Here is a 22,754-nt window from a genome sequence, read left to right as displayed (position 1 = left end):
TTGTTGTGTTTTTTCCTACTCTTTGTAGGAAAACACTTGCTGTGATTTTCCCCTCTTTAGTATTCACTGTTCAGATTTATATAAGGAGGCAAAGAAAAAGAGACATTAAATCATCTAGTCAACCCTGTTCAGAGTGCAAACCTGGCACTATGTCAGCAGGAGACACTGCCTACGACTCAGTGAAGGGCAAAGCAGCAACAGCCCCTAGCAGCCTTTGCTCCAGGAGCTGGAGGGCTGCTGTTACACAGCGTGGGAGGGCAGCCTGCTCCTTCTCACTGCCTCTGCTTCACTTGTAAGTGGGAATCCTCAGGCTCAGCTGTGCGAGTCACTGCTGCAGCTTGCTGTGCTGTCAGTAACGATAACCACTGTGCCACAGCATCACAGAATGGTTTAGGTGGGAAGGAACCACTAGACATCATCTGGTCCAACCCCTGCTCAAGTAGGGCCACCTACAGCAGGCTGCCCAGAACCATGTCCAGGCAGCTTTTGAAGATCTCCAATGAGAGAGACTCCACAGCCTATCTGGGGAACCTGTTATTCTCTTCTGTCAGGCAGAACATTCATTTTTAATTCTTCACTTCTTCCCCAAAGAACAAGAATGGAATGAGAAACTCCTTTTTAACTCATCGAAATGAAGGGCAAGTTACTAATTCCCCTTTCCAGGGGATTAACGAGAGACAATCAAGTCATTAATGTTGAAAGTAGCCTGACACCCACCTTGCATCATCTGCATCATGAAGGAAATGCAATTTCTGAAGGGTTGCTAAAGCTGTCACAGACTGCTAAGTAAATGTGAAGTTTTCCATGTGCATGTGTGCAGTCAATAGTGTCTCTTTTTTCATCACTAAACACTGACACACAGGTGCCTTCTGAGTCGTGTCCTGTCCCACTCCTGCCCAACAGAAACACATGTGCCATGCCAGCAGGGCTTGTCCACTGAGCCTGTCATCCCTGCCAGACCTCCAAGCAAACCTTCATTTTATTGCTCTTCAGTTCCACATCTGCAACACAAGTTTCTGTTAGGTTTCCTAATGTCTCTTTTTTGAACTTGCTCAGTCCCAGCCTGATCCTATGGAGTAAATGGAATAGATTTCACAGGACTTTCTCCATAGTGGTGGAGGTATGAAGAAAGAAAGAAGAAATAGGATTTATATAAGGCAATCACTTACTTAAAATCCCAGTATAAGAACTATGATTAATTGCATTTATCAATATGCTGCTGTTATTTTTGTAGCATTTATGCTGTGAATAGCTCAATGGGTGGCAAGAAAAGGGTCTGGTTGTTAAAAATTCGCAGACTCATGCCTTTAGATCTAAAAATTATTGAGCTGCAGCTCAAAGGTAAAAAATTTACCCTTAGGTGAGACAGGGCTACATTTGTCAAGCTTTTAAATGTCTTTCACTGTGCAGCCAGCTCACTTGCTATATGACTACTCCTGTTCAGTTTGCTGTAGGTTTCTGTCTTCAACTTTCTCCCTCTGTTCCTGTGGTTTTAGCCCTAGGTAGCCTGGGGTTAGAGCCCCAGTATGCATGGTGATATGCAAGACATGGGCCATCATCCCAATATAAAATGTACATACCAGGTATATGAAATAATCAGAAGGTGCTGTGGGCAGGGAAAGGGCTACAACAGCTGTGACACTTGGTCTTGTCACTGGTCTCACACTGGCTATTCATTACTTGTGCACTTTGGCCAATTTGTGCCTCTCTTACCCATTCTAAATAATCCCTTGCCCCGTAGTCATGAATACTGATTGGGACTGTATGGAAACTGAGGTGTTACCACTGTGAGGCAAGATAGTCCAGAAATGTTGTCTTGTTTTCCAGTGTCCTTGTAGATAACTTTCTCTATTTATCCTTGGTTGATATCACTGGAATAAAATACTCGATGCAAATTTAAAGGCAAGTTTTGTGTGTGTGCTGTGTGTGGTGGTGGCGGGTGTATTTTTTAACCACAGATACGAATATTTTGACCTTCAAAAGGTTATTTTGGGCCAGGTAAAGCTTCAGAGCTTTATTTGTCTCTCCCCAGAAAAGTCAATAGGCTTTCTGCTCTACTGTGATCAAGCCTATTTACCTGACAGTTTAGAATAAACCTAGAATCAATATCTTTATAGTGTCATGTGGAAATGTATATATGTGTTAGATAAAGCCTTGTAGTTGCAGCAGTGTGAGAGACATAAATATAGTGATTTGAACTTTTCAGAATCGGTTTTAGGAATAATATATTATATATGGTGGAGACACTACTGATAAGAGGGAGACTCAACTAATGGACAATGACTAAGAAATCAAAATGGTGTTTTCCTTAAATTACAAAAAAAGTGAATATTATGACTCTTCCAGAAGCTGTTGTAATGAGACAAGCACAGTAGTTGAGCAGCAGGTATTGCTTTTTACACTTAAAGCAATTATAAGCCTACCCAGCAATGATCACCTAATATTTTTGAAGAAAACCACAACTGTGTGTATCTGAACTTGCATTCAGTCAGCCTATGATAAGACTATCTCATGATTACTGTATACATTTAGCCTAATTTTGAATGGCTGCTTTCTAATTCTAGCACACTTTCTTAGAGTACAGTAACTTTCTGACAACACCACATTTTCCCAAGGCTAATAATTACCCAAGGGTAACAAAACTTAAAGGTCAGCTTTCTGTTTCACTGTGAATGCATTTTTCAGCTGTAGCCAAGTAACATTTATTTATTTTTTCTTTCTGGCTGATTCTAAGTCTTGTAGGCCACTGCTACCTCAGTGGAACTGTTTTACCAAATAACAAAAATGGAATCAGTTTCAAAAGGTACACAAGGGTTTTCCAATTGGTAGGCAATATATGTTTTCAACACCCACCTGCCAGATTCAGCATTTGTCAGGGGAGGAAAGAGTAGTGTCAAGTGTTTTGCATGTGCCTATGTTCTGCAGTTTAATGTTTTCTGGAGCAAAAAGGAGCTAATTCCTGGCTCGCAGAGCAGTTTGTGGTGACTTGCTGGCACCCGCTCAAGACAAACTCATTCTGTAGCATGGCACTGTTTATAAACCAATTTACAAATCCTAAATATTGGGTTTCATCTGACCTACCTTTATATGACCCTGATGGACAGAGCAGAAGAGGAAAATCCCTATTTCCCTTTCTTCTCCAAGAGCTCCAGAAAGTACAGGAGTCTGAGACAGCCATGCCCAGGTACCTTGTGGCAGAGTGGAGAGAAGATAAATGAACGGGTCTAAAACACAGTTGTTTAGTTTCTTTGTTTGTTACCACATTTTAGAGTGATCTCAGCCAAAAAGAAAGCTACAGAAATATATGTGAACTAACTCTCTGTAAACATGTTTCCAGCTTTGTAATGCGAAGCCTAGAAAATGAGGAGCAGAAGAATTTGTGTGCTCAAGGTTTAAGTAGAGGTGTGAGAAGCACTACAGCTGCTTAAGAGTCTCTCATGACCTGACAGTCTGTTTAGTTTCCTACACACACTTGCATCACAGCTGAAGTGACGAAAGCTCCTTGAGCAGTTAGGGGAGCAAGGAGGGGTTGGGGGTGATGGCAGAGTGAGGACTGCTATAAGCCACAGTCGGAAAGGTGAGGAATAACTACAGGAAATAGATCAAACTGCCTGATCAGTTTGGTACTGGGGGGCTGCAGAGGTGGCATCTGTGGGAGGAGGTCAGGGCCTGCCCTGTGCTGCACACAGCCAGGTCTACAGTGGACCCACTACAGGGAACACATGATCCCATCAGCAAAGTTGGTGGTGCCTTTGTGAAAACATGTTTAAGAATGGGTAGAAAATGCCAGAGATAGAGAGGAAGAAGGAATGAGGGAACAACAGGGTCAGAGGAACTGGAAGTGCTGCATGGTGGAACAGATACAACTCCAGAGGGACTGCAGCCCATGGAAAAGTGCAAGCCAGAACAGGCACACCCCAAAAAGTATCCATGGAGGACCAACACCAGAACATAAGAAATGTGTAAGAAGGAAGGAAAAAAGAGTGAGAAGAATAGCAGCAAAAAAGCTCTTTGTATTTACCACAAGCCTTTTCACCTGCCATTGACTCACATGCAATGGTCCTGAGTGTAGCCTGCAGCAATAACAAGGGGGGAGGGATGTCTGTAGTGAAGTGACACTGGGAATAAAATTAAACCTGGGTAAGGTTGAAGAGAGGTGTTTTAATGTCTGCTTCTGTGTTTCCTAACACCCAAATTAGCAATTAAATATTTATATTAATTGACAATAGATTTACTTCCCCAATTCAAGTCTGTTTTTCCTGCAACAGTAATTGGGGAGCTTGGCTGTTAGCTGGGGCCAAACCCCAGCAACCTACACAGCTTAGACTGGCAGTGTAAATGCTAGATGGCTGAATTCTGTGAATCTGGCACCCACAACATGCTATATGAAAGCTTCACCAATTAGTCAATGCATTCTTTTGCCCACAGATATGGGACTTAGTATGCTAGCTTAGTATATTAGTTGACTATGAAAACCATAAGCAGTTTAGAAGCATGGATGTGACTAAAATTAACCAGTGGCAATTTTCATTACCACTTTCTGTTAGTGATGCAAGGGAAATAGCTAATCACATTGTATCTTCAAAATAAAAGTAGGTAACCTGAAAATGGAAATTGTAACCTTGCAAACCTTGATAGTACAATTAAATGAAAGACTGGCTCAGCCAGAGTATCAATCATTAGAAGCTGAAAGTGGGAGCACATTTTTTTGACTGCAGATGGATTTTCAGCTATGAAAAAGATGAAATCCAAGCTAAGGTCAAACTTTTGAGATGATCATCAGGATGGCAGGGACACATTGACACACTAGACCTGCAAAAAGCCTTTTAACAGGCTTTTTCATGATTTAAAGAAACATTGTATAATACGTTCAGTGTTCCGTCTTTCTGAAATAGGATTTATTTTTTTCAAGAGGAGAGGGGGTAGGTTAATGAAGGGGTTCTAATTCCGGCTATATCGTTTATGGCTTTTCATTACATACCTTGGATTCCCTCTTCTGGTAAAAATAATGCTGACAAATATGAATGGTTCAAGCATGTGTATACTGCACACAGCAAAGCCCATTTCTCCCAAATTAACAGGCAAAAACCAACAACAATAACAAGCAACAACAAGAACATGCAATCACTAAACCCCAAGAGGAAAGAAAACAGAGGCAAAAATACATCATGCTTAAGAAAACTACAGCAATTTCAGACAAATTTTAATAGCAATCATAGAGATGTATAAGAAATATATAAATGCCAAATAACACTTTTTAAAACTACAGAGCTAAAGCAGAATTTCCCTAAACTAAAAAAATATTTTCTGGAAATTTGGTCTAAGGATCGTCCTTTGAGGTCAGGCCTCTGCCTGGACAACACTCCTCTTCCACCTCTAGGTCAGCCTCATCTTGCAAAACTAGGACCCCATAATCAGAGGTCCGGACTGGTTCTTTGGAAGCCAGGACAGCTTTGAGAGGTCCTAAACTATGTGTTCAAATCTACCGAACTCCAGTTAGTCAGAGATTGCTCAAAGAGAAACTGAGGCAAAAATGATGAAGAAACAGTAGAATTCTCTAAATATTCTCTACAGTTGATCTATTCTATTGCTGTATTTGCCTACGGGAAAGCTGAGGAGGGACTATTTATCAGGGCGTGCAGCAACAGAACAAAGACAACAGATTTAAACTAAAAGAGGGTAGATTTAGATTAGATATAAGGAAGAAATTCTTAAGCAGAGTGTGATGAGGCAGTCAAATAGGTTGCCCGGAGAAGCTATGGAAGCCCCATCCCTGGAGGTGTTCAAGGCCAGGTTGGATGAGGCATTGAGCAACCTGGTCTAGTGGAAAGTGTCCCTGTCCATGGCAGGGGGGTTGGAATTAGAAAATCTTTATGGTCCCTTCCAACCCAAACCATTCTATGATTGTATGATTCTATTCCCAAGACAGTATAAGATGGGGAACCTGTGATGTCTCGTCTGGATCTTCATCAAGGTATGAAACTAGAATGTTCTGCATCACAACCCAGGTCTTCATAGAATCACAGAATCATAGAAACACAAGGTTGGAAAGGACCTACAAGATCATCTAGTCCAATCATCTTCCCATCACCAATACTACCCACTAAGCTACTAAATCACATCTCGTAGCACCTTGTCCAGGCACTTCTTGAACACCGCAAGGGATGGTGACTCCACCACCTCCTTGGGCAGGCCGTTCCAGCGCCTGACCACTCTTTGACAGAAAAAGTTTTTCCTGGTATCTAATCTAAATTTCCCTAGGTGCTACTTGTGGCCACTTCCTCGAGTCCTATCATTAGTTATCTGAGAGAAGAGACTGACCTCCTCCTCATCACAACCTCCCTTCAGGAAGTTGTAGAGTGCAATGAGGTCTCCCCTGAGCCTCCTCTTCTCCAGACTAAACAATCCCAGCTCCCTCAGCCACTCCTCATAAGACTTGTGTTCCAGGTCCTTCACCAGTTTCATTGCCCTTCTCTGGACTCGCTTGAGCACCTCGATGTCCTTCTTGTAGTGAGGGGCCCACAACTGAACACAGCACTCGAGGTGCGGCCTCACCAAAGCTGAGTACAGAGGGACAATCACCTCCCTGGTTCTGCTGGCCACACCATTTCTAATACAGGCCAGGATGTCATTGGCCTTCTTGGCCACCTGACCACACTGGCAGCTCATGTTCAGCTGAGCAGCGATTAACACTCCCAGGTCCCTTTCCTCTTCACAGTCTTCTAGGCACTCTGCCCCAAGCCTGTAGCACTGCATGGGGTTATTGTGGCCAAAGTGCAGGACCCAGCACTTTGCCTTATTAAACTTCATCCCATTCACCTTAGCCCAGCAGTCCAGCCTATCCAGATCCCTCTGAAGGGCCACCCTACCCTTCAATACTAAAGCTAGAAGGAAAATCATTAGCTCATAGAAATAGCTTTCCTCAGTGAAAAAGTCACAACAAGTGGACAAGCCCTAATCTCTCTGTGGAAACATTATATTCATATCAGCCACAGTTTATGGTGCAGTTAAAAGTGTGCATCAGCAGCCCCTTCAAAGATTTAGGTCCTTGTAACAGACCATAATCATTAGTTGTTGACATACACATACAATGGCCTAACATTTTGCAAATATTTAAAGGGGTGAGGGGGGGATCTTTCTTATTAAAAATATAAAAATACATAAATATATTTTAGCAACATAATAGAAGGTGAAATATGTTGTTGTTGATGATGTGTTTTTTTTGGGGGGGTGTTGTTTTAGCTGATTAATCTCAGTCATTTATTTGGGGATATCCAGTGGGAAAGGCATTAAACTAGACGTTTTTTTTATTTTAACTTTGAAACCATTTTCATTACATGCAATTTCCTCCAGCTGCCATTTAAGATTCAAAGGATCCCCTTGGTACCGCCAAGGATTCAGAAAATATAAGGTTCCTAGAGACCATTTTTATTCAAGTGGTTGTAAAATTACTACCTCTCCATGGATTTTCACAAAGACTGTTTTCAATACAACTAATCTGCAGTATCTGACCTGAACAGCCCAAGCATATCAGGGAAAACTTCATTCTTTTCTTATCAAGCTTCAAGAGCTTTTAGAGCTGATAGTAAATATGCCACTACATTCCCTCTATCACTCTCAGAGATTTCAGGAAACAAATCTGCTCAGTTTGTATTCATACACAAATACAAATCTGATCCCAAACCAACCAGAATATGAATTAGCAGAATGACCTCTGAGAACAGTTCCTAGCAAATGTACAGAATGTCTTCTGGAAAGGGTCTGCTTTTTATTTCTGCTTTCTAAAACTCATCCTTGAAACTTTATCAAAATGTTTTTTATCTGTCATACTCCTAAAGGCAGCATATATGATAGAGAAAGTTAGGTACGGAAACAAGAAATAAGAACACAAGTATTATTCCCTAGAAGGTAATGTATGAAGCTCATGCTTGGTTATAAAAAAAATATGTAACTGTGGTTCCTTCTTAATCCCAGAACAAATTGCTTTCTTGTTCAAAATCTGATACTAAGGGAAAACTGAAGTGGTTGAGAGAAAAACAAAAACAAAAACAAAAACTAGACTTAATAACTTACATAAAGATAAAAAATATATATAGCCTTATCTTTCATTAAATTGTGTAATATTCATTTGGAGCTAATTTGCTTAAGAACAGATTTTTTGACAGGTCAGGGGAAAAGGTTTTTATTAGGTATGAATAGGTTAGTAAAATAGTGATTTTAAATATAGTGAAACACCTTTAATTTTTATTTACTGTGTACATGAAATCTATTCCTAAAGCAGTTTTGTTACTTTAAAACCTACTCATTCAAGAAGACCTCACTGCAGGTGAAAAATTGCTATGAAAGTCCTCAGAAAAGGGGATGGGACTTCATGAATATTTCTTTCGAAAGGAAGCTGGAATATTTTAGTAAATATTTTAGTTACAAATAACTGTCTGTACATAAAATGCCGTTTATATTTTTCTTCCCTGGAAAACTTCACAAAGAAAAAAGTAAGTATTAAGCATCAAATTTGTGTTTAAGAGTGTCTGATCTCTTTTCCTTCCACATTTTTTCTAATGCCTAGGAATCTCATCAAATGTAAATCGTAGCTACCTCCAGGAAGTGAGATTATGTCATTTTCTACAGTAAGGTTTTGCTCCCTGGCTAACTACTTATGCCTCTTTTTATCTATAGATGTATTTCTGTCTTTGATGTGCTGGTCTGTTGATACACACAGAAAACTATAAGGTTCCCCATATTCACCATTATTTTCCAAACCCAGTTCAACCTTCTAAACTTGTTGTAACAGTTAGCACTGAGAGAAAACACTAGAGATGAGAGGACTGTAGGTAATTTTTAGCACAGATGATTCAAAAGACTTGAATCCCTAAAATTTTATCTGATAACTCTAATTCTGTTGCTGTTTGATTGTTTTCAAATCAAATTTAAAATAATGCAAATTTAAAATAAAGGCCTTAGTTAAAATGATTTTTTTTCATAAACTGAGTAAACTTTCTGTTTTCCCTTTCCCTTTCCTTTTTGTTCTGAGATAGAATGAGGCTGAAATCTTAAATAGTACATTCTGTCAGTGTTGCAATTGTGTATGTCAGTCAGGTAGCCCATACAGATAATCTACCTTTGTAAGGGAATAATGTCCTGTTTAAATCCTACAAAAAATGTGGGGTGGGTTCCATTCCCACGAGGAATGAGGAATCATCTGAATAATGACAGCATCTGAACCTGGATTCCTGCATCCTCTTTGCATGACCTGCTACTCTATATGTTTTCCCCAATGACTAAGGAAACAACCGGATTGGGGTTACTGTATGTAGGCATGACTCATTAACTGAATAACACCTTTGGGGTTTTGGTGTGGGTTTTGCAGGATCAAGATATGTGAAGGATACGTTGAAGTGAGGGAGGTGGGTTCATTTTATGCCTAATACTGCTCTTAAATTAAGCTGAGATACACCTGGGCTATAATAGAAATTCTTTAGATACCATAAATGTCTATAGGACAGTAATGTTGCTTTAAATTTTGGAAAGCTGCAAGGCTTCAGAACAGTATGAGTGTATATCAGATCTTTATGTAATGAAGGGGTGGCTGGTGCCACCGGTCAGTCGGGGCAGGCAGCGAAAACAGCGGTTGGGAGATACAAAATGGCGGCACCCCAGACCCCTTTACGGGGGGAAGCCAAGTCAGTACATGATGGGAGAAGGACAGGCAGGCCCCTGGGATGAAGCTTGGAACAGGGCAGACACCGCTGGTCCTGGCGCCCAGTGTTGTCCAGGTTCCTCTCCCTGCCTGCTGGCTCCTCACGCTGTACATGAACCAGAGAAATGGGGATGGCTGTGGGCATGGGATGGCTCCTGTGAGGGCAGAGGTGGCATCATTCAGGACAGCCAGTCCTGCCGGCAGCACTGTGACAGACACAAGGATTCCTTGCAGCAGGCAGCTGCCATCTTGCGGTTCCAGCGCTCCCCGAGCTGGACCAAGCCATGAACACGAGGCTGGGAGTAGTCGGATGCCCTCACTGCCCTCACGTTGTAAGGCATGTTGGGGACAGAAGCCACTGGAGAGGCTGGGGAAGGCCCCAGCTGGGCTTGAGAGTCCAAGTTCCTCTCTGAACAGCTTGGGGCGCTGCCTTCACAGCCAGTCTCAGGCAGTACCTCCCCTCCCCACAGGGCTTTGGGCCTGAGAAAAAGTGCACTCTCATCTCTTGTATGGGGAAAGGCAGAGAGGGGTGGGACTGTTTAGCCTGGAGAAGAGAAGGCTCGGAGGGATCTTAATGTCTGAAGGGAGGGCACAAAGAGGATGGAGCCAGGCTATTTCCAGTGGTCCCCAGTGACAAGAGGACAAGAGGCAGCGGGTACAAGCTGAAAACACAGGAGTTTCCCTGTGATCACCACGAAGCATTTCTTTAGGGTGGGGGTGACCCAGCACTGGCACAGGTTGCCCAGAGAGACTGTGGAGTCTGCCTGCCTGCATACATTCAACAGCCACCTGGACATGGTTCAGGGCAACCTCCAGATGGCCCTGCTTGAACAGGGGAGTTGGACCAGTCGACCTCCAGAGGTGCCTTCCAACCTCACCCATTCTTTGATGCTGTGATTCCGCAATCCTGCATCACATATGCACCTCTGTGTGGATATCCCTAGTATTCTACGGCATCCAAGGTGTATTTACACATGTACATTTAGGTATCCTAGCTGCTTTCCTACACTGAGACCTCTAAGTTGATTTACATGCTACCTGCTGAGGATAGAGACCAGGAGAGATTGAATTCTGCACCCTAGTGGATACAGCTCACCTGAACTGTTTCACAAGTGTGTCAGGATGGGGTGAAACCACTCCTTGAAACAAAGCTTTTCTTCTCTGTTTTATCACAAGAGATGACCCTTTATTTTGACAAACTAAGCATTTAATCTCACAAATTATATTTACACTAATAATTGTCAAATTGGTTATTGCAAGCACACGTATCTTTTAGAAACTCACCAAAAAAAAAGTCATGATGGCCAAATTGCCTCTCACTGTGGCTCATGGGGCTGGTGCCAGACACGTCTGCCAACATGCTGCTGCTGCTGCCCTCAAATAAGAGCTGAAACGCTAGACAGCTGCTGAGGTCATAGAGGGCAGCTGTTCTGTGATGCATGGTCTGGATGAGGGTCCCCTTGTTGCATCTCACAGGGCTGGTCTCCGCACTGCATGGGGCAGAGGTCGCACAGGGCCCCTCGGTGGCCTCCCAGCATAGGCTCACAGCCCCCAGGCACCTTCTAACACGTCTGTGCTCCTGACCTTGGGTGCCCACCTGAGCATCCTTCATCCCAAGGGCTGGTCCAGAAGACATGTAAAGTCGAGCCATGAGCTGGACTTTTACTAAGATCTAATTCTATTGTATTTTTCTTCATTTTTTTTTTCTCTACCTGCACTCCTACAGATATTAATTTAATGTGAATGTCTTTTTACAGCTGTATCTATGGTTTATATCATTGTGCCCCTGCATGTATATGAAATATATCTTTATCTAAAATCAGTGTGTATGTGCAGGCATTCACTGCTTTAAATAAGATCAGAGAATGGTTTGGTTTGGAAAGGACCTCAAAGACCATCTGATTCCACCACTCCTGCCATGGGCAGGGACACCTTCCCCTAAAGCAAGTTGATTCAAGTCCCATCCAACCTGGCCTTGAACACTTCCAAGGATCAGGCACCCGTAACTTCTCTGGGAAACCTGTTCAAGTGCTGCAACACCCTCAGAGAAAAGAACTTCCAAATGTCTCATCTAAATCTACCCTTTTTAAGTTTAAAGCCCAATCAGGGCTGGTTTCAATCCATTCTCCACCCAGCCTGTATTTGTCCTTGGGATTCCCCCAACCCAGATGCGGGACCTTGCACTTGGCCTTGTTGAACTTCATGAGGTTCACATAGGCCCACTTCTCAAACCTGTCCAGGTTCCTCTGGATGGCTGCCCTTCTCTCCAGCATGTCGACCAGATCACTTAGCTTGGTCCCATCAACAAACTTGCTGAGGGTGCACTCCATCCCATTGTCCATGTCATTGACAAAGAAGTTAAACAGCGCTGGTCCCGACACTGACCCCCAAGGAACACCACTCGTTACTGATCTCCACCTGGACATTGAGACATGGACTACAACTCTTGAGTGCGACTATCCAGCCAAGTCCTTAACCACCACGTGGTCCATCCATCAAATCCATGTCTCTCCAATTTAGAGACAAGGATATCATGGTGGACAGCGTCAAATGCTTTGCAGAAGTCCAGGTAGATGATGTCAGTTGCTCTTCCCCTATCCACCAATGCTGTAACCCCATCATAGAAGGCCACCAAAAATTTGTATTTAAAGATGTATATATTCTGACAAGTAGGGGCACTTTCTGGTGCAGAGATAATTACAGCCACGCAGAAGGTGATCAGGGATCACCTGGCTATGATGGCTTCAAACAACAGCAGCCAGCCAGTGTCAGCACAGCACGACCCCGCATGGGGTATGTCAGAAATGGCTGCTGTGGGCATGCAGAGGGCAGGGATGGCCTATTCTGCACTGCCCAGCACCCTGAAGGGACGGTTGGTGCTACCGGCCAGTTACAGGGCAGGCTGTGAGCATGGTGGTTGGGAGGTACAAAATGGCAGCACCCCAGGTCGGGAGGGAGGGGGAAGTCAAGAGTACAGGACAGGAGACAGGGCAAATGCTGGGACCGGGACTGGGACCAGGCTTCCCCGCAGGTGTTTGTTGCCTCTCCTTTATCTGTGAGCAGACGGATCTTTGCTTGGGCCTGACCAACCTGACTGGCCACACGTCTCAGGAGATGGGGAGCTGTGGGATGACATTGGCAGGATGGTGCTGCTGGGACAAGCTGGCTCCGACTGCATGCTGGAGGCTGTAAGGGGAATCAGTAGATTACCAACATGACCCCACACTTCTGAGTGCTGCCCCCAGCCAACCCGGAGGAAGACAGGCTCCACTGACCCCACCCTACACACAAACAGAGCTCCATGGAGGGCCCTAGGCTGTAACAGAAATTCTTTAAATGCCCTAATTGTCTATAGAACAGTAACGTTGGTTTAAACTTTGGTAAGCTGGCAAGGCTTCAGCAGAGGATGAGTGTATTTCAGATCTTTTTGTAATGAAGGAAGAGTATAAAAAGTAAACTTCCATCACTATTTGACTAGAAAAAAGGCCAAACCCAAAGCTGAGTTACATAGAGAGATCACATCACAGGTACAGCTGTGGAAAGCAGACCTGGACCATGAAGCAATCAGGACAAAGCCTGATGTCGCTTTAGACATTTAAGCAAAGATGACAGATCTCTTCAGATGCAGAGTCAGCTATTGCACCCTGCAAAGCACAGATGATCTGTTTTTGTTGCCTAGGCAAGGACACATTTTATGTTTCCACCTTCTGCCCCTGAGGCATGCATGAGGATGGCAGTGCTCAGGTGGCAGATGTCTGCCTGACCCGTGAGGACCTTTGCTGACCGAGGAGGAGATGGAGGCCAGGAGGCAGAAGAACCTCACGGACACTGTCGGGTCTGTTGAGTTCAGCTTGGCCACCACCGACATGTGGCTGCGCAGCTGGCATAGCACAGAGCACTGCTGACTCACACAAAAATTACACACTCCCTGAAGGAGAGTGTAAATGGATGACAAAACCGCCACGTTCTTTCAGGGCCCACAGCAGGCCAAGAAAGGAGACCTTTCAGGCTGTGGTGTTTCTGGGAAAAAAAGGACAGGCAGACTTCATGAACATGCAACAGATATTAAAACACACCAGTGGTGTTAAGTACATCCTAACAGTGCCACGCACATTAATCCAAGCATCGCTAGGCCACTGGTCTAAAATGCAGCGTATGAAATATCCTGAAATTGACATTTTTCAAGGACAATTTTAGAAGGAGACACATGCCTCAGAAATTACACACTGAGTAGGACAACCAGTCAGTGGGGACCATTTCTGAATCTACAGGAGCAATCAATACTATTTGCAGACATCTCATCTATACAATTCGGTAAGTTTTGCTGCAGGAACAACCTGAAGGAGTTTATGGAATCGCCAGATCCTCAACCCAAGTTTTTAAACAAAATTTTGAAGCACACAAATTGTTCCTAAGAACTGATCTGGGAAAAAAAAAAAAAAAAAAAAAAAGGAGATGCCTGGATTAATCTTAAGGATTGTTCTGAAATCCAACCTGAACAGCTTTTGTGATGAGTTGAATGCTGTTTTGCCAATGGCTTGGAGTTCTGCTAGTGAACTTGTCACAAACTGACCCCCTGTCTGCTATTAGACCATTAGTCCACCAGTCCAGAGACCAACGGGGACATTTGTCAGTAACCCACTGAATTTGTGACTTCAGTGAACTGAGTACACAGAACATACAATGACACACCATAATTTTACTATAGCACAAAGTTCACTTTCATCCTTCTATCTCATTTATAACTTTTGTGTTTCCCACCCTAGCCCTAACCCTAACCCCATCCAGTGCATGAAGGGAGCCCGGTGGAAGGCCCAGGATCTCCTCTTACCAGTGCCCAGGCCAGCACAGCTGTCACACTCCCAGGTGACTGTGCTGTCCTTCAAGGCAGAGCAGCGTCAGTGGGTGCCCGCGGCAGCACAGGAGGAGCACAGCAGCAGGTACCATGGCCTGGGGGAACAACCACATTGGTGAGCACGGCAGTCAGGGCTGGCTGTCACACCAGGGAGGCAGCCATGCACTGCAAAGGGACGTGGGTGAATGATTGCCCAGCAGAGCTCCCTGAGCTGGCCCCCAAGCCAACCACCAGTCCCAGTTTGCAAAGCCCTGGGTGAGCTCCAGAGCCAGGGCAAAGTCTCCACTGCCTGAAGGACCACTTGGCTAGTGGTAGTAGGGGCGTGCCATGTGCCCTGATAGCTCAGCACGGTCTTAAGAAAAGGCTGTCCCTTTCCCTGTTTTTCAGCCCCTGGAAAGCCTCCCTGCCCACCTCTTTGTAAGACTCTTTGCAAAGAGTGATGGAGAAAAATACATTGCACTAGAGCTGATAGCCCAAGAAAGACGAGGCTGAGCAGCCCCGTGCCCCAGGTCCAACCAGTGGAGAGGCTGAAGATGGATTCCCAGTAGGGACACATGTATACACTACATACATACACATATACCATTCTGGCCACATAGATCACGGGACAGACACACACATACCACTCTCACTAATATATATAATGTTCACTCATCTGGATAGATATCACAGGTGAACAACGGGACTGACAGCTTCTCTGGGACTCCCAGGGAACAGGCCTGGACTGGCTGTCCCTTCATCTGGGTCCTTAATTGAGGTCCCTGCCTGGCTTTGTACCTCTGTACTATTCCAGGCAGCTGGAGATGGGTATTTGATGGGCTGATGGCTCCTGTGATGGGCTTCCTTTGAGAAGCTGTGCCAAGGTCTTAGGTGGCTTCCCTCACTTGTCATTGTCTTTCTGCACTCTTGTGTAGGTGCGCAGATGAGCTTTCCTTGCACAACCTAACATAGGGATCTGGCAAGACTGAGACTAGAGGCATCTGCTATTTGATGTGGTTTTGCTGACTTACCCCTCTTCTTCTGCCTGCTCCCTTCCTTGGGCATAATGGCACCAGCTGGCATCGCAGCGGCTATGCCTTTGGTACATATCTATGAAGCCACTGTCTGCTTCCCATGCTGGTTGTCTGCATGTGAAGAAAAAGATGATGATGAGCCTCCCCTGCACCAGGCATAGGGCAGAAAAGGATGTCCTGCCCTTTGGGTCCCCATTTCAACCTCCTCAGGCCACTATGACAGCAGCACACTTGAGCACGGGGGGTACCCTGGGAGGCCCACGCAGCCACTCTGCGTTTCCAAACGCAGATGATCTTGCACCTCTGTTGTCAGTGCCTCAGGGGTTTCAGAAGAAAACTAGGAGGGAAGCAGGGGCTCCCTTTGCCCCACATGAGCATGGAGGCAATAAGTTCATTCAAGCACTGAGAAAAAACTTTCAGAATAGTCCTGGGAGGAATAAATTCCTTCCATGTGGATATCCACAAGCACCTACTTACTTGTTCAGCAGGATAGGTTCCTGGGACCTGGGCCATCCCTGCCTAGGGGCCCACCTTCCCTCCCCTCACTCTTGTTGGAGGAAGAGCTTGGGCAGAGAGCCTCTGGCCTTCCTCAGCATGGCTCGTCTGTCTTGTGGGCACAGTGGAAGCACAGAGGAGAACCCACCTGGTGGGGACTTGGATCCCCAGGGACAACATTTCTGGCAGGAATTTCTCCCTGTCATTACACTGCGGGCACCGGAAACAAAGCAGCCCAGCATGGAAAGCCTGTTGCTGCAGAAAAGGGACAGACAAGCCGTGTGGGTGTGGCACCTTTGTCAGGCACCTGCCATGCCTGAGGAGCACTGGAAGGGCCTCGTACCTGGATGCAGCCCCGGTGGAACCAGGTCTGCCTGCAGTTGGGGCACACCATGGTGTGGTAGGAGAGCTTGTCTCCTACGCGCTCCAGGCAAATGACGCACGAGGTTTCCCCATCTTGTTGCACCAGCACTGTTTATGCTGGGCTGTGCTCCTGGCCGAAGGACCTGAGGAGAAGATAGAAGGAGACATGGGCAGTGACAGGAACTGCCAAGTCCTTCTTGGTTCTCGACAATTTTACCCATAATGGATGTAGTGGCTGGCTGCTGGCGTGCACTGTATGCAAGCCCCTGTTCCCTCCCCATGGATTTCCCTTCATCATCTCTGTGGAGGCTAACAACAAGGGATTTGCAGGGCATTGCTGTACGTGGACCATCCTGCATGGCTCCCACACAAAGAGTGCAGCGTAGGGGACATTATGATCTCTCCATATCCTGGCTCTGGCTCAAGAAGGGCACTTGAAGGTGTCCCAGAGGGCATAACAAGAAGGTTCCTTGTTTGCCTGGCCAGTGCTAGGAGGTGAATGACAGAGACAGAGTAGGCCCAGCATGAGGACCATCATCCTTTACCTGTACTGCCCAAAGAACTGGGAGATGCATCCATTTTCATAGCCTCAGGGGTAATGGAAGCTGTGTTTACACCTCTTCTGCTGGCAGGTAATGGTGGCTCCCCTCTCGCCACAGACATAGCACATCTGCAAAGAGCACAGCAGCACCACCTCAGGGGTGTGCTCAGAGCCCCCAGGGCTTTTGCTAGGGTTGTGGGGATCCAGCCACTGCTGGGTAACATCCTGCAGATCCAGCTTGTGGACTGCAGTTTCTGCTTGTTCTGGAGCCTCTATGAAGCTCCTGCGACTTGTGTTTCCTGGAACTCACTGAAACACTGGAATTTCCTTCCCAAGGAACAGGCTGATTTCCCACAAATCCATTCTGGCACACTCCATATGCCCCCTTAGTGGTCCTTACCTTCCTGGTTGCCTGTTTCACTACCCTTTGGATATCCTCAGGGAGGATGTTGTACACTTCACTGCTTCTTGCTTGGTTTGAAGAAAGCCCACTGGCCAGATACTGAAAAACAGGATATCCCAGGAGCTTCTTAGGTGGGTGAGGCAGGGACAGCTAGTGCTGGCTGGTGCTGAGAGAGGGACTGGGCAGGACATGGCCTTTGAGCACAGCCCCACACCCTGATCCTGCCAGGCTGCGGACAGAGAGGCTGTAGAACCAAGGGAAGTCTGTGGGCAACCCAAGGGAAACTCACCAGGCAATTCTCATGAGTGCAGAGACCACGATTCCCACTTTTTTGACCATAAATATCTGGGTCTTCATCAGCACGGTAGCACAGCACACACACTGAAGAGGGAAGAGCATAGGCCACAATCACTGAGCACACACAGACCATCCTGAAACTCCCTTGGCCCAGCCCCCAGCCAAAGGGGGATATGGGATCACTTTACTCTCACCTTTCTTCCTCATGTCAGGGGCCCTGCGCTTCATTACAGATACAGTGATCTGGCAGCACACACTCCCAAAACCCAATTCCAGAAGTGTTGGGGCTTCTCCAGATGGTCCTCTGCTCACTCTGTGGGGGAAGAAGGATGATATGAGTCCCCAGCACAGGAACCACACCCTGAGGCCTGGGCACCTGCTGCTCCTGCCATAGCCCCCATCAAGCCCCTTGTCCCCTGCCCAGGGCTGCCTCAGGCCCAGGCAGAGAACATCAGAGCCACGTCTGCCTCCCCCACCCCAGTGCTCAGACCCCAGCAGGCAGTGGCTCCTCCAGTCCTGCCTCCCAGCCTGGGCCTGCATGAAATCAGTGGAGAGGACTCCAGGCCTGGGAAAAAATGCACTCCCATCTGTCTTGTGAGGGAAGGCTGAGAGGGCTGGGACTGTTCAGCCTGGAGAAGAGGAGGCTCAGAGGGGATCTTACCCATGTCTCTAAATACCTGAAAGGAGGGCACAAGGACGCTAGATCCACGCTGTTTTCAGTGGTGCCCTGTGACAAGAGGACAAGCAGCAATGGGTACAAGCTGAAAATACAGGTGCTTCAGTGAATCGAGTACACAGAATAGACAATGATACACCGGAATTTTATTATAGGACAAAGTTCACTTTCATCCTTATTTCTCATTTATAACTCTCTTTGCTCAGGCCTGGCTGGCCTGGCCAGCTGCATGTCCCACCTGCGAAGGTGTGGGAGGAGTGACTCAGATTCACAATTCCCCTCCATGTGGACTACGGTGAGATAACACTCAAGGTCCATGTGTAAACATCAACTTTCATAAGAACACAGAGAACAAATGTTCTGTTAATGTTGGTGCTCTCAACACAGTTATATCCAACTGAGCTATGCAGCTTTATGGGAAAACAAGGTAGGCCTAGCATTACTTGGCAGATCTGAGGAAAGAAGAAATAGAGAAAAAGGAAAGAGAGAGAAAAGGAGAGAAAGAGAGAAAGGTCACCAGTCCTGGATCCAGCGTGGGATCTGCCAGCAGGCGGAGGGAGCACAGAATGAGTTCCCCTGCAAATCTTTAAGTGCCCCCCTTTCTTGGCCCCAGCTCTGGGAGTGGCTGAGACACCAGTACTTTTCCATACCTTTTAGGGCAAATCAAAAGGAGTGACACCAGGCCCCTCCCCATGTCCCATCTGGCTACTGGGGCAATGGCCACCTCAGCTCCCAGTGCAGTCACTTCAGGCCATCCCCCACACTACTCATGGCTCAGACACTCCAAGGTCCTCTTCAGTAGTGGTGATTTGAACACACAGTAGTGAGGGAGAGAGAGGAGAGAATAAGTGGTCAATCAGGCACCTTATTATAAGAAAGCTGATAACTAGGTGTTGTGGTTTAGCTGTGCATCACTTATTTTGTACACATTATTACTATTATTATTATTATTATTATTATTATTATTATTATTGTTATTAATTTTCCTGTCTTAATAAACTGTCGTTATCTCAACTCACAGGCTTCACTTTCCCGTTTCTCTCCCCCATCCCAGGAGAGGGAGGGGGGAGGGTGAGCGAACGGCTGTGTGGTGTTTGGCTGCCAGCCGGGCTAAACCACAACAGTCCATTAATTAGCCAATTAATATTAACAAAAGCATTACCAGAGCTTCCACTATCCAACTCCACCGTCCCTGAAGTCTGAGCTTTTTGAGCAGAGTCAAGATCCGTGAGGCAAGGTTCCAATCCATTTTCCATTCATCTGGTAACATTGACTGGAACAGGTCTCCTGGTTTGTACGTGATTTCTCAAATCTTCTGGTGGGCATGCTTCCTCCACGCCAGTAACACAGCATTCTCAGCTCTATTGTTCAGCACTCCACATACACATTGTTCTTTGACTAACAGTATGTCCAGAGCCAAACAGTTCTGTAAGGCCACCTTCAATACCTTCTTAACTTATACATTTATTTCTCCAAAAGCGTGTGCAGTCCAATTACTCAAAACATGCACCTGCTGCATCAAATTTTCTCAAACTGGTGTCTCTGTAGACGCACACTTGGGTCAAAAATGGCCTAAAATGAAAGTACTACTTTCATCTCCCAGATATAGTAATCAGGTGCTAGGACTCCTATTACCCACTTGGATGCAGCTTAAGATGTTTGAGCATCCTGTTTTTTCCAGTTATGTTCAGGGTTGTTAAATGTCCTGGAGGGGCACATAGATGGAACACCAAAGGTTCAGCATAAACCTGCCATTTCATGTACATGCAAGTGCAAGTACATTTTTCCACCTGAACATGCCCAGAAAGTACCCTAAGAGACTGGATATTTAGCAGTGGAGCATGTTGGTGGATCATAGAGTTCAGTTATTTTCATTTCCCCTTCCTATGCAAAATTCCACTTTATCTCATGGGTGTGTGTTTTGGGTTTACATGGCAAGGTTTTGGTAGTGGGGGGCTGCAGGGGTGGCCTCTGTGAGAAGAGTCCAGTAGCTGCCCCTTGTTAGATAAGAGCCAGTTTCAGCTGGCTCCAAAGGGACTGCCCAGAGACGAGCCAATAAGCAATGTGTTTGTGCCTCTGTGAGGAGACGAAGTGTTTTGGAGTTTGTTTTTTTGTTGTTGTTTGTTTGTTTGTTTCGGTTCTGGGAGTGGTTGAGACACCAGTACTTTTCCATACCTTTAGGGTAAATCAAGAGGAGTCACACCATGCCCCTCCCCATGACCTCTCCCCTGTGTTGCACCTGGGCTCACAGCACAATCAGTTGGGGCTCAGAAGCCCCAAGTCTCACGAGCTGGGGAGCTGTGGGATGGTGTTGCATGGATGGTGCTGCTGGGATCAGCTGGATCTCACTGCGTGCTGGAGACTGTAATAGAGACCCAAAAGACCCAGAACAACAACAACAGCAACAACAAAGATATGGAAAAGTAAACTTCCATCATTGTTTGACATGAAAAAAGGCCAAAACAAATGCTGAGTTACACAGATCATGTCACAGGATGCACAAAATGGCGGCACCCCAGGCCCCTCCCAGGGGCAGGTGGGGGGAAGTCTAAAGAGCACAGGACAGGAGGCGGGGTGGGTGCTTGGGGCTGGGCCTCCCAAAGGGAAGAGGGTGGCTGCCACTCTTCTCTGGGCCCAGTGTTGGCAAGGTTTGTCTCAGCCAACAGCTACTTCTGCTGGCAGCACACTGACAGCTGCAAGGATTCCTTGCAGCAGGCAGCTGCCATCTTGCGGTTCCAGCGCTCCCTTATCTGGACCAGGCCATGAACACGAGGCTGGGAGTAGTCAGATGCCTTCACTGCCCTCACATTGTGCATGGTATAGCCTCTGCCAGCAGCCAAGTGTGCACCTGGGATGTCTCCTCTGCCACTGGCATTCCTGGAAACAACTGCCACAGATGGTAGAAGTGGGATTTACCCAGCTGTGACTCTTAAAACAGCATATTTGTGACTGCCTTCATTCCATAAGCTCTGTTTTCCCTATTGTCTAAGTTGATGGTCATCCTCCTATCTTACTTATGACTTGAATTTCATGGTTCTTGTAACAAGACTTGAGGATAATTATCTTTATTGATGATATGTTACAGTGTGCTTCCCCATGACTGGAATACAGCGTTCGTCCCAGGCCAAGCCCTGCACCACAACTGAACACAGGTGGGTGCACACAGCAGAACCCATAGGACTCCCTCCAGCAGGAGCTGGATGCCTCTGCCATATTCAGGAGCTGCCACAGTGCCTGGTCTGCAGAGCTGTTTAGGAAGTGCTGCTGGGGTGGGGAAGTACTGGCTCTTAAGTGCCAACTGTAACGTTTTTGTTGCCGACCCTTTATCTGTGAGCAGGCAGCTCTTTGCTCAGGCCTGGCAAGATCTTAGGTGGCCTCCCCCACTTGTCATTGTCTTTCTGCACTCTTGTGTAGGTGCACAGCTGAGCTTTCCTTGCACAACCTAACATAAGGATCTGGCAGCAGTGAGACTATAGGCCTCTGCTATTTGATGTGGTTTTGAGCAAGAAGTTGACTCAATCTCTGAGAAAAAACATTCAGACAAGTCCAGGGAAGAGTAAATTCCTTCCACGTGGATATCCACAAGCACCCTGCTTGACAGCAGGATGAGTTCCTGGGGTCTGGGCCATCCCTGCCTAGGGGCCCACCTTCCCTCCCTTGACTATTATTAGAGGAAGAGCTTGGGTAGAGAGCCTCTGGCCTTGCCCAGCATGGCTTGACTACCTTGTGGGCACAGTGGAAGCACAGAGGAGAACCCACCTGGTGGGGACTTGGATCCCCAGGGTAGACATCTCTAACAGGAATTTCTTCTTGTCATTACACTGCGGGCACCGGAAACAAAGCAGCCCTGCGTGGAAAGCCTGTTGCTGCAGAAGAGGGACAGACAAGCCGTGTGGGTGTGGCACCTTTGTCAGGCGCCTGCCATGCCTGAGGAGCACTGGAAGGGCCTCGTACCTGGATGCAGCCCCGGTGGAACCAGGCCTGCCTGCAGTTGGGGCACACCATGGTGTGGTAGGAGAGCTTGTCTCCTACACGCTCCAGGCAAATGACGCACGAGGTTTCCCCATCTTGTTGCACCAGCACTGTTTATGCTGGGCTGTGCTCCTGGCAGAAGAACCTGGGTGGAAGATAGAAGGAGACATGGGCAGTAACGGGAATTGCCAAGTCTTTCTTGGTTCTGGACAATTTTACCCATAATGGATGTAGTGGCTGACTGCTGACAGACAATGTATGCAAGTTCCTTTTCCCCTCCCCTCCCCATGGATTTCCCTTCATTATCTCTGTGGAGGTTAACAACAAGGGATTTGCAGGGCATCCTGAAGGTGGACCATCCTGCATGGCTCCCATACAAAGAGTGCAGTGTAGGGAGTATCTGTGATCTCTCCACATCCTGGCTCCGGCTCAAGAAGGGCAC

The 22,754-nt window shown here is 46.4% G+C and overlaps 1 protein-coding gene across 1 annotated transcript; it reads right to left on the bottom strand.

The window, feature by feature from the left end:
• Positions 1 to 14,595: 14,595 nt before the first annotated feature.
• Positions 14,596 to 17,871, bottom strand: LOC126913474 (PHD finger protein 7-like). The gene is made up of 8 exons (XM_050713579.1): positions 17,859 to 17,871; positions 17,657 to 17,748; positions 17,365 to 17,466; positions 17,039 to 17,093; positions 16,404 to 16,516; positions 16,209 to 16,315; positions 15,563 to 15,676; positions 14,596 to 14,647 (listed from the first exon to the last, which is right to left on the bottom strand). Exons 1-8 carry the CDS (start codon positions 17,869 to 17,871, stop codon positions 14,596 to 14,598), a joined length of 648 nt encoding a protein of 215 aa, XP_050569536.1.
• Between the last annotated feature and the right edge of the window lie 4,883 nt (positions 17,872 to 22,754).

Source organism: Cygnus atratus, chromosome 1 (assembly GCF_013377495.2).
Source record: "Cygnus atratus isolate AKBS03 ecotype Queensland, Australia chromosome 1, CAtr_DNAZoo_HiC_assembly, whole genome shotgun sequence".
NCBI classification, from domain to species: Eukaryota; Metazoa; Chordata; class Aves; order Anseriformes; family Anatidae; genus Cygnus; species Cygnus atratus.
This window is presented reverse-complemented; position numbering and strand designations above follow the sequence as displayed.